This window comes from Elgaria multicarinata, chromosome 3 (assembly GCF_023053635.1).
Source record: "Elgaria multicarinata webbii isolate HBS135686 ecotype San Diego chromosome 3, rElgMul1.1.pri, whole genome shotgun sequence".
Taxonomy (NCBI): domain Eukaryota; kingdom Metazoa; phylum Chordata; class Lepidosauria; order Squamata; family Anguidae; genus Elgaria; species Elgaria multicarinata.
In genome coordinates, this window is record NC_086173.1 from 164,337,445 (window position 1) to 164,349,560 (window position 12,116).

A 12,116-nucleotide genomic window follows, 5' to 3' on the forward strand; every position below is an offset into this window, starting at 1 on the left:
GGGGAACCTGGTGAAATTCCCTCCTCATCACAACAGTTAAAGCTGCAGGAGCTCTGCCCTCTTTTAAATCTGGTCATTCTAGTATAGCTCCTGCAGCTTTCACTGTTGTGATGAAGAGGGAATTTCACCAGGTTCTCCATATATACAAATGGCACCTGCTGAAATTCTCTTTTCTGTGCAAGTGTTAAAGACACAGGAGCCCTGTCCTCCTTTCCAGATGGCCACCCTATCATAGGGGAGGCGGGGATCGCTCAGAGCTCCTGCTGGCGCCACCCACGGCCAGCCGGCCAGCCGAATTGCAGCCAGGCTCTCCTCCCACCTCCAGCCCGAAGTCGAAGGGTTAAAACCACCAAGTCCCCATTCCTAGCTCGGCAACAACGACTGGCAGGGTCACTTCCGGCCCTTCCCCTGGGAAAATAGTCTGGGATTTTCCCACGCGGCCTCCAGCGGACCGGGCGTGAGTGCCAAGCGCGGCGGGGCCGAGGGCGAGGCTCCCCGGGCGGCGGAGGGCGGAGAGGAGGCTGCAAGAGAGAAAGCGGGGCCCAGGTCGAGAACCAAAGGCCCGGAGGGCAGGCAGGTGGCGGCCTGGGTGGGGAAGCGCACCTGCCCTGGGTCCCCCCCCCCGAAAAAAACAGGGGTGTCGGGGTGTTACTTTCCCCACTTCTGCTCCTCCAGAAGGTCTCAGCAGGGATCTTCATCATTTTCATGGCCGCCTTTCCAGGCTGGAGCTTTCTCAAGGCAGCGTACAACGACGGCCCCGTTCAGACAACACGCTAAACCAGGCTGCTTAGCTACAAAATGGTTAACGGAATGCATTAACCTTAATCCATTCCCTTAACCATTTTGTGGCTAAGCAGCCTGGTTTAGCGTGTTGTCTGAACGGGGCCAGTAAGGGTGCAATCCTATGCAGGTTTAGACAGCAAAAAGTCCTATAATTCCCAGCATGCTGGGAGTTGTAGAACTTCTTTTTAAATTCCTAAATCTGCAAAAACTCGCACAAGAAGAGCCGTTCTGGATCTGACCAAGGGTCCATCTAATCCACCACTCTGTTCACACAGTGGCCAAGCAGCTGTCTAGGGTGACCGTATGGGAAGGAGGACAGGGCTCCAGTATCTTTTAACAGTTGTATAGAAAAGAGCATTTCAGCAGGTGTCATTCATTCATTTCTTTATTTACAATCAACAGGCCAATATAAAACAAGAAGATACACCATTATATAAAACAATACAAAGTAGGGATAAGGAAAGAAGAGGGAGTGTTACAAAACCACTAAAGATACTAGATTGTTATTTTATGGTTTTTGAAAAGGGAACAGAATTGGGTTATTGGGGCCTAGCATAGTGAAAAAAGGGGATGTATAGATAATAAAATTGCTAATCTGTGGATTTAAGCACAATCAGACATCCGCTGTCATTGCTATGCATGCAGCACCTGGTGAAATTCCCTCTTCATCACAACAGTTAAAGCTGCAGGACCCCTTCTCTCTTTTGTATCTGATCAAGACGGTAGGGCTCCTGCAGTTTTAACTGTTGTGACGAAGAGGGCATTTCACAAGGTGTTGCATGCATACAAATGACACCTGCTGAAATTCTACACAACTGTCAAAGATACAGGAGCTCTGTCCTCCTTTTCATATGGTTACCCTACAGCTGTTGACCAGGGACCAACAAAGCAGAACACAGTGCAACAGCACCTTTCCACAATATCGCTCTTCAGAGACACAGAGCTTGGGTGAAGGAATATAGTTTCCAGAGCTGCTTCCAAGCAGTGACCCCCGCAGAATTTTCTTTTGAGGCTTGAAACACGTCTCATGGAACAAGTGTCTTTCCATATTCCTGTGTCTTGATCAAAACCTTTCATGATATTTCAGCTGCCGAGCCAGTTCTGGGAGGCAGCGGTGACTTTCACTGAAAAGGAGGGGGCATCGTTCCGAAAGACCCACCAGCAGCAGTTTAGCTGGGAGGCCAAGCAAGAGAATAAAGAGGACTCCATTACAATGGGTAAGGATTGGGTGTGCCTGAACTCTTTATGGATTGGAAGCCCCTGGTAGGGCATTTCAGCCCAGGTTTGGGTGAAGGGAAGGGAAGGAAAGCAACCTCTCGTGCAAGCACTGAGTCATTACTGACTCTTGGAGGGACGCCAGCTTTCGCTGATGTTTTCTTGGCAGGCCTCATAGCGGGGTGGTTTGCCTTTGCCTTCCCCGGCCGTTATTACCTTTCCCCCAGCTAACTGGGTACTCATTTTACCGACCTCGGGTTGACCCGAGCTGGCTGCCTGAAACCAGCTTCCACTGGGATTGAACTCAGGCTGTGGGGAGAGTTTCAGCTGCAGAAACTGCTGCTTTACCGCTCTGCGCCACACGAGGCTCAAGATTTGGGTGAATATTATTATGAATGACAGTATTTGTACTTTGCTTTTCGGCCCATCAGGGTTGGCCATATATAATTTTAACCTCAATACAATAAAATCAATGAATCATAACAGTAAAATATTAAGCAAAAAACAACTGTCTTTAACAAGCCAGGGAGCAACATTAAAATCATTTAAAAGCCTAGTGCAACAGCACAATTTTTCTTAAATGATCTGGAATTAGGAGTGAGCAGTGAAGTGGCCAAGTTTGCTGATGACACCAAATTATTTAAAGTTGTTAAAACACAAAGGGATTGTGAAGAACTCCAAAGGAATCTCTCCAAGCTGGGAGAGTGGGCATCCAAAGAGCAGATGCATTTCAATGTAAAAGCAAGTATGAGGTGATGCACATTGGGGCAGAAAAACCCAACATCAAGTATAACCTAATGAGATCTGAGCTGGCAGTGACCGAACAAGAAAGAGATCTTGGGATTGCGGTGGACAGCTCCATGAAAGTGTCAACCCAGTGTTCGGCAGCTGTAAAGAAGGCAAACTCCATCTTAGGCATGATGTTGTTGTTGTTACATTTATATACCGCCCCATAGCTGAAGCTCTGTGGGTGGTTTACAAAAATTAAAAGGAACTGAGAATAAAACTGCCAGTATCATACTGTCTTTATACAAATCTATGGTTCGACTACACTTAGAATACTGTGTACAGTTCTGGTCACCACACCTAAAAAAGGATATCATAGAGCTGGAAAAAGTGCAGAAAAGGGCAACTAAAATAATTAAGGGGCTGGAGCATCTCCCCTAATGAGGGAAGGTTACAACAGCTTGGATTGTTTAGCTTGGAAAAAAGGAGGCTAAGGGGAGACCTGACAGAGGGGTACAAAATTATGCATGGTATGGAGAATGTGGATAGGGAGATATTTTTCTCCCTCTCTCAAAATACTAGAACCCGGGGTCATCCCATGAAGCTGATTGGTGGGAGATTCAGGACAAATAAAAGGAAGGACTTCTTCACATAGTGCATAGTTAAATTATGGAATTCACTACCACAGGATCTAGTGATAGATAGCAATTTGGATGGCTTTAAAAGGAGGTTGGATAAATTCCTGGAGAAGAAGGCTATCCATGATGGTTATGAGCTACCTCCAGTATCTGAGGCAGTAAGCCTGTGTGCACCAGTTGCTGGGGAACATGGGTGGGAGGGTGCTGTTGCACCTTGTCCTGCTTTGTTGGTCCCTGGCTGATGGCTCGTTGGCCATTGTGTGAACAGAGTGCTGGACTGGATGGACCCTTGGTCTGATCCAGCAGGGCTGATGTTCTTTACTGCCCATGTAAAAAAAGGCAGAACACTTTTTTTTAACCTTCTCCATAATAGTGATTTTTTGCACCCTAATCAGAGGTTACAAATCTCACTTGTTCCCTGTGTCTGTCCATCTTTATCACAGGAGATGATGGGCAGGAAAGTGACAATAAGGGGGAACCTTGTGCAGTATCAGAAGAAAAAGCTGAGGATCCAGAGATGCAAGGGGAATCTGAAAATTGCTCAGAGGCACAGAATCCGCAGAATAAATCCAGCGACTATCATGGTGGGGGGTCTCTTGCCATCCCAATCCAACATGAAGAAAGCCATGGAGAGAGAGAGCATAAGTGCCCTGTGTGTGGAAGCAGCTTCAGTAGTGAATTAAACCTTGAGGGACATCAACGAACACACACAGGGGAGAAGCCGTATACATGCCTGGAGTGTGGAAAAAGCTTCAATTGGAGCACCAACCTTGTCAGACATCAAATCATTCATCGAGGGGAGAAACCGTACAAATGCACAGAGTGTTGGAAGAGCTTCAACTGGAGCACTCACCTTATAAGACATCAGAGAATCCACACAGGTGAAAAACCCTACATCTGCCTTGAGTGTGGAAGGAGCTTCAGTTCGAGCACAAGCCTCGCGTACCATCAAAAAATCCACTCCGGGGAGAAACCGTATAAGTGCTCAGAATGTAGCATGAGCTTTTGCATTAAATCAAGCCTTATGAGACATCAGAGAATCCACACAGGGGAGAAGCCCTATATGTGCTTCGAGTGTGGAATGCGCTTTACCGCAAAGTCGGACCTAACTTTACATCAAAGAATCCACACAGGAGAAAAGCCATATAAATGCTCGGAGTGTGGGAAGAGATTTGGCCGGAGAATAAACCTCACTTCGCATCAGAGAATCCACACAGGGGAGAAGCCATACAACTGCTCCGAGTGCGGCAGAAGCTTTCGGAATACATCCCACCTTCAAAGACACCGGAGGATCCACACAGGAGAGAAACCGTATAAATGCCTGGCATGTGGAAAGCAGTTCAGTCGGTGCGAGCAACTTTCTTCCCATCAAAGAATTCATGTAAGGGAGAACCCATAAGAGAGCCTGGGATGTGGAAAGACCTTCAGGCAAAACATAATCCTTAGGTCATATCAAATAATGTGCTCAAGTTATATAGATCATATAAATGAGTTGCAAAAAGAAGCTGTATTCTCCTATAGCAAAATTCCTGTGACATAGAATCATAGAGTTGGAAGGGGCCTACAAGGCCATCGAGTCCAACCCCCTGCTCAATGCAGGAATCAATGTACATGGGGATTCCCTGGTAGTCACCCCCCTTCCAGAAACTGACCAGGCCTAGACCTGCTTAGCTTCATTAAGGTTGCAGCATCCCATGCTATCACACCAGATAAGCATCTTAAACACAAAACGGATTTATTGTGGCAAGATATTCCCTCAGGTGTATTTGATGAAGGAGTGTCTTGTCTTACCCCACACTGCATGCTGGTCAATCCCAGTACTGGCACCTTCATCCAGGTTTTTGTTAAAGTTGCAAAGGACAGCAACACAGGTGTTAAGCGATGTCAGGATATTGCTCCATTCATGCTCCTGTAGGTGTATCAGTCTAGCTCCCAACAGGAAGGTGTGTTGGTTTATAAAGCACCATCCAGGTATCTGATGCCTTGGAGTTACATAGGCAAAAAGAGACAAGTCCTTGCCCGCAAGGAGATTACCGTTTAAAAGAGACAACAGGTAAAACAGCGGGAGGAGAGGGACGGATACGTTGTGTGGACAAATGTTCTGTGGATTGTGTGTACTGTTCAGTAAGACCCCAATCCAGGATATGCAAGAACAGGTCTAGAGAAGTGGGTAGCATGAACAGATGTAAGGGAGGAAGGCAGGCCTCGTAGATCTTTCACTATGGGAAAGAAATGGGAATATTGCAGGGTTTTATCCTCCTGGACGTGGGGCTCAGAGGATGCTAGAGAGCCAGTCCTTTGCCATTGCATGTTAGAAAGCTCCCAGATCTGCCATGCTCCGTCTGTCTGGGCGGTTCATTGCTTAGGAAGGCTAATAGGCTACCCCTCTGTACCAGGCTCACTGCCTGGCTGCCTGCCTGCCTTTCTGTCTGCCTTCTCCAGGAACTTGTCAGCATTTCGAGCTAAAGGATGACGACAATAAATAAATGAGCAGGAGTTCTGGGATGGCACAATATACTTCTGGCTGTTTTGATTATTGTTGTGAATGGGCTTATTACTATGCTTTTGCCTGCCCCAACTGCTGGGTGATCAGAAGCTTAACAATACCTGACGTAACACCTCTCCCGACCTGAACCTACCTGTACACTATGCTCAACATCTAAGGTCCTCCTCTGAGTGCCTACTCCGAGGGAAGCTCGGAGGATGGCAACAAAGGAGAGGGCCTTTTCAGTGGTGGCCCCCCCAATTGTGGAATGATCTCCCTAACGAAGCTCGCTTGGCGCCAACATTGTTATCTTTTCAGCGCCAAGTCATGACTTTTCTCTTCTGCCAGGCAATTAACAACATATGCTGAGGTTTTTTTTAAAAAAAACTGACCCCAGAATAGTTGTTTTAAATGCATACAGTTGTTTTTATGCTTTTGATGGTTTTAAATTTTTGTATATTTGTTTTTAACGTTCACTGTTTTTAACTTTTGTAAACCGCCCAGAGAGCTTCGGCTATGGGGCGGTATATAAATGCAATAAATAAATATAAATAAACAAAAGGGATAAATGTTCCTTGGTGGCTCTAGCCTTTGGAATGTGACACCCGTCAGATACGAGAGAGGACAAGAGAGACAAGGGGTAGAAATTTTCGCAGTTATGAATTGGGTCACCAGTAGAAGCCGTAGTATTTCGCTGGAGTTGACCCAAGAGTGAAGCGTCATTCAGTGATGTTCCTCTCTTTGGGAACCAAATACATGGTTAGTGGTTGTGCTACTTGTTCCTTAAAGCCTTGATTCTCCTATGTTCCCCTCTGTATTTTGTAAATAAACCAATATTTTAGTGACACCACAGGCCTCCAGGTCCCGCTTGTTCAAAGGAAACATAGCCCTGCTTAGGCCTTTAAATTAATTTAAAGCTTAGGCCTGGAGGATCCACCATGGCTACTAGCCGTAATGGCTATATATTCCCTCCGCTTTCTGGAGGACATAAGCAGTGGGGTGCTATTACACCCATGCTGTGCCTGTGTGCTTTCCAGAAACATCTGCTTCACTTGGCCATTGTCAGAACAGAATGCTGTCCCAAAGAGGCCGTTCATCCCACCTCGCATGGCTCTTCTCATGCTCTAGATTTAATTCAAAGTATGATTAAAAAAGAAAGAAAACACGTAGGGCTCGTAATTTCTTGCTGTGCTTGGATTTATTGCTTTTATTGTACTTTTATTGCAATGTGATTCTGCCCAGGGGGATCTGTTATAGGGGGCAGCATATAAATACTGTAAATAAAGTATTGTAACTTTTGAATGAATCAATAAAAAATCTCAAAAAGCCCGTCTAGGGCAAGTCCTAGACATTCACCCTGGACTGGGAAGTGTTAAATGTTATTGGTATTACTGAATTTCTTTCTGTGAATGAAAAGCCAAAGGGTGGGTGATTTCCCTATGACAAAAACTGAAGACTTGAAGCTGGCTTGCCTCATACTTTCTCTGCATTCCAGCAGTGTGGGAAGTTAGGATTCATAGAATCATAGAATAGCAGAGTTGGAAGGGGCCTACAAGGCCATCGAGTCCAACCCCCTGCTCAATGCAGGAAGCCACCTTAAAGCAACCCTGACAGATGGCTGTCCAGCTGCCTCTTGAAGGCCTCTAGTGTGAGAGAGCCCACAACCTCCTTAGGAAACTGATTCCATTGTCATACTGCTCTAACAGGAAGTTTTTCCTGATGTCCAGCTGGAATATGGCTTCCTGTATCTTGAGCCCGTTATTCCGTGTCCTGCACTCTGGGAGGATCGAGAAGAGATCCTGGCCCTCCTCTGTGTGACAACCTTTTAAGTATTTGAAGAGTGCTATCATGTCTCCCCTCAATCTTCTCTTCTCCAGGCTAAACATGCCCAGTTCTTTCAGTCTCTCTTCATAGGACTTTGTTTCCAGACCCCTGATCATCCTGGTTGCCCTCTGAACACGCTCCAGCTTGTCTGCATCCTTCTTGTATTGTGGAGCCCAGAACTGAACGCAATACTCTAGATGAGGCCTAACCAGGGCCGAATAGAGAGGAGCCAGTACCTCACGTGATTTGGGTGCTATACTTCTATTAATGCAGCCCAAAATAGCATTTGCCTTTCTTGCAGCCATATTGCACTGTTGGCTCATATTCAGCTTGCAATTGTTTCTGCCATTGCCAAAAGCAGCAGGGCCTTGACTGTGGTGGTTCTGAAGTTGTGAAATACAGTCTTCCCCCTGAAGGGAATGAAGTTGATATATTTAGGATCCTGATGGAGGTGACGGTTTCTCTTGAACATGGGAGAACTCTCGGAGCAGCTGTGTAGTGCACGAAGGCATTTTTCCCCCTCAACCACAGCTCCATCTGTAGTATGGAGTGATATTACTGAACTACATTACAGGACTGTGCTAAATAATACTGAGAATAATAATAATGTATTTATTTCTTTTCTGTCTCTCCCTCTGGATTGAGGCAGGGAACAACATTGAATACAAAAATGTAAAATACATAAAACTGATTGAAAACATAAGACCAATACATTATTAAAATCTTTTAAGACATTTTAAAATTCTACTGAGTAGGCTTGACCGCTTCCACACCAGCTGTCAATCTTTTTTCCTGCAAAGCATCCTCTTGCAGTCCCCCCCCCCTCCGGACTGTTTTTACAGATGACCCTTCCTTGTCATTGTCCTGTGCACTAGTGGCACAGCTGTTAAAGTCCACCCTGCGGCTTGTATTTATGATTTACTCTTACATTTATGTCCCACCATTTTTCCTCTTACAAGGGACCCAAGCGGTTTCCCTTGTTCTTGTCCTCTTCTCCAGTTCATCCTCACAACAATCCGATGAGGTAGCTTAGGCTGGGAGTCAATGAATGGCCCGTAGCCACCCAATGAACTTCATAGCTGAGCGGGGGATTAGAACCCAGATCTTCTCCAGGCTCAATCTATCACTAACCACTGCACCACACTGTCTCTCAGCTGCGGCGGACTTTTGCCAAAGAAATGGGTTCTTCTGAACCTTTCTTACACTGAGAAGCTTTGCTTGGGCTACTGTTGTATAACGCTTTAATGCCGTCTGTGTAAACATGTGTCGCCATCCTTGGACTGCAAATAATAATAATACAGGCATTGGTAACCTCAAGATTGGATTACTGCAACGCGCTCTATGTGGGGCTGCCCTTGAAGCTGCTCCGGAAGCTGGAGCTAGTGCAGAATGCTGCAGCTCTGCTGTTCTCTGGAGCTGCCCCTTTCCAGCATGTAACTCCTCTGCTGAGGGAACTGCACTGGCTGCCTATTCGCTACCGGGCCAGGTTGAAGGTTCTTGTACTTGTGTACAAAGCCCTGAACAACTTGGGACCAGGATACCTGAGAGAGCGCCTTCTCCCTTACCAACCTGCCTGGTCACTGAGGTCCTCCGAGGGCCTGCTCCTGGTGGTTCCACATAGATCCATCCTCCGATTGGAATCCACCAGGGGAAGAGCCTTCAGCGTGGTGGCCCCCTTCCTATGGAATTCCCTGCCTCTGGAGGTCAGGCAGGCTCCAATCTTGTACTCCTTTCGGTGCCTCCTGAAAGAATCTTTATTCCAAGAAGCCTTTCTTTAACATGCAGCCTTGGATTTCTGTGTTGTTGTTTTTTGCTTCTTTTTAAATTTTGTTTTAACTGTTTTATTCTGTTTTTATTTTCATTTTACCTTGTACACCGCTCCGAAATTTTTCAAAGGGGAGCGGTATATAAATATTCTAAATAAATAAATAAATAATATATTTATTTATTTATTACCCGCCTCTCCCTTTGGATCGAGGCGGGGAACAACATTAGTACGGAATCAATACATCTTAAAAATTCTTGATTTTCCATTGATCTGGATAGGCCTGCCGGAAATGCGGACCAATAACCATTGCAGGCCATTTTCCCTTTTGGTGGAATATTTTCCCCTCGACCAGTCCTGGCTCTTACGTTGGATTCTTTAAGCGGGGAGGAAAGAAGAGACGTTGGCAGCACTTTGCAGTTTTGCAAGCGACAGGGTGGGGGGTGGGGATAGGTTCCTGAGGTCTCAATGACGCTGTACTAGCAGGGGCCCATGCTGCTCCAGGGGGCGGCTGCCTTACTGCTGGGGTGCTGCCCTGGGGAATAACATCGAGGGTTAAACTTTTAGGGTGACCACATGAAAAGGAGGACCGGGCTCCTGTAATTTTTACAGTTGTATAGAAAAGAGGATTTCAGCAAGTGTCATTTTCATGCATGCAGCACCTGGTGAAATTTGTCTTCATCACAACAGTGAAAGCCCTGGTCATGCTAGGCAGGGCTCCTGCAGCTTTCCCTGTTGCAATGAAGAGGGGATTTATTTCACCAGGTGCTGCATGCCTATAAATGACACCTGCTGAAGTTCTCCTTTTCCTAGGGTCACCCTAATTGCCTTACGTGGAGCAAACTTTAGGGTGACCCTATGAAAAGGAGGACAGGGCTCCTGTATCTTTAACAGTTGTATTGAAAAGGGAATTTCAGCAGGTGTCATTTGTATATATGGGGAACCTGGTGAAATTCCCTCTTCATCACAACCGTTAAAGCTGCAGGTGCCCTGCCCTCTTTTAAATTTGGTCACTCTAGTATAGCTCCTGCAGCTTTAACTGTGGTGATGAAGAGGGGATTTCACCAGGCTCCCCATATATGCAAACGACACCTGCTGAAATTCCCTTTTCTATGCAACTGTTAAAGATACAGGAGCCTGGTCCTCCTTTTCATATGGTCACCCTAGCAAACTTGCTAGGAGATCAAGCCCGGGCACCCAGCGGGCCTTCCCAGGGAGCAGGGGGCGCATTCGAGGCCTGTAATTGCGCCGTGGTGGTGATTTCTCTTGCCTACAAGGCCTCCCTGCTCACTTCCTGGCTGCTCTTAACTTTTCAACTCGAGGGACCTGACTTCTCTATTCTTTTACGTTTATGTTTCCTTGCAGATTTGACTCGCTCTCTTATTCTCTGATTGGCCAAAGGTGAGGGTTAAACACCCGTGCTCCTCTGCGCCCCTTTGGTGCCCACGAGGACTGGGCGTGAGCGGTGGGGAGGCTGCGTGGAAGGGGCAGGTAAGGAGAGGTCCGGGGAATGGGAACCTTTGGGGACACCTGGGCGGCTGCCTTAGAAGGGAAAGACTCGGGGGGAACAGATGGTTCAGGGATGGGAACCGACGGGCTGGGGGTCTGCTTTCCCCAGGGCCGGTGCTACCATAGAGGCCACTCAGGCGGCTGCCTAGAGCGCCAAGCTAAGAGGGGTGCCGGGCACAGCACTCACGTGTGTTGGCTGTGAGCTGGCCCAGCCCGAGGATTCAGCTGGGCCTAGGCGGGTGAGATGGCGCTCCGCACCCGCCCAGCCAAAGCGAAGCCAGGGACGCTGGGGTGGGGGTGCTGCGGCTCCACGTTCGTACTTCCAGAACGCGCCCGGAAGAGAGAGAGAGAGAATGTATGGGTGAATGGGGTGCATCATGGGGTCTTTGAGCGAATGCATGTGTTCATGCGTGTGTTTGTTTGGAGTGAGTGATGCGGAGTGTGTGTGTGTGCGCGCACGTGTGTGAGTTGGAGGGGATGATTTGGAGGTGATATTCCTACTAAATAATGCATTTTAGACCCATAGATGTTCCTTTCCAATTTGTTTGCTATAATTGGCATGACGTATTTCTTGCACTTTAAAATAAATTTAGCAGTTTCGTGCTTATTTTTTCCAGGAAACATATGTTCTTAAAAATCAAAGTTGGCATTTTTTTTTTAGGGGGGTGGGGGGTGAGAAAGTAGCTGACCTTGCCTAGGGCGCAAAATAGTCTGGCACCGGCCCTGGCTTTCCCGGCGGGAGAGGCGAGGCCAGGTAGAGAGAGAGAAAGGGGAGTCATTGCCTGCCTGCCTGCCTGCCTGCCTGCGCGCTCCCCGCCCTCTGTGCCCTTTTGGCGGCGAGGCGGCTGGGGCTGGGTCTCGGGCTGGGTCGGGAAAGCCGGCGGAGTCGGACCCCTCCCCAGCCCCTATTGGCGGGTCAGTGGCGGCAGCCGTGCTCGCCAGAGGCGGAAAGGCGCGATTTCCGGAGCAGCCGCCGAAGGCCCGTTCAGTGCAGGCGAGGGCAGATCCTGATGGCAGCCGGAATGGGGGAGGAAGAGAAGGGAAGCGCCGCCTTTCTCCCGCCGACCAAGTGCTTCTTGATTGACTCCGGAGCCCCCCTGCGCTCCCCTTCTTTTTCCTTCCCCAAACGCTTCTTCTCTCCTGCAAGCGCGCACAGACAGCAGCGGCGACG

At 47.7% G+C, this 12,116-nt stretch overlaps 1 protein-coding gene across 1 annotated transcript; it reads left to right on the forward strand.

Annotated features, from left to right (window-relative positions):
* The first annotated feature begins 417 nt into the window (after positions 1-417).
* LOC134396448 (zinc finger protein 239-like) lies at positions 418-7,229 on the forward strand. The gene is made up of 3 exons (XM_063122949.1): positions 418-457; positions 1,871-2,000; positions 3,806-7,229. The coding sequence occupies exons 2-3, from the start codon at positions 1,997-1,999 to the stop codon at positions 4,759-4,761; spliced, it is 960 nt and encodes a 319-aa protein (XP_062979019.1). The 5' UTR covers positions 418-457; positions 1,871-1,996; the 3' UTR covers positions 4,762-7,229.
* The last annotated feature ends 4,887 nt before the right edge of the window (positions 7,230-12,116 follow it).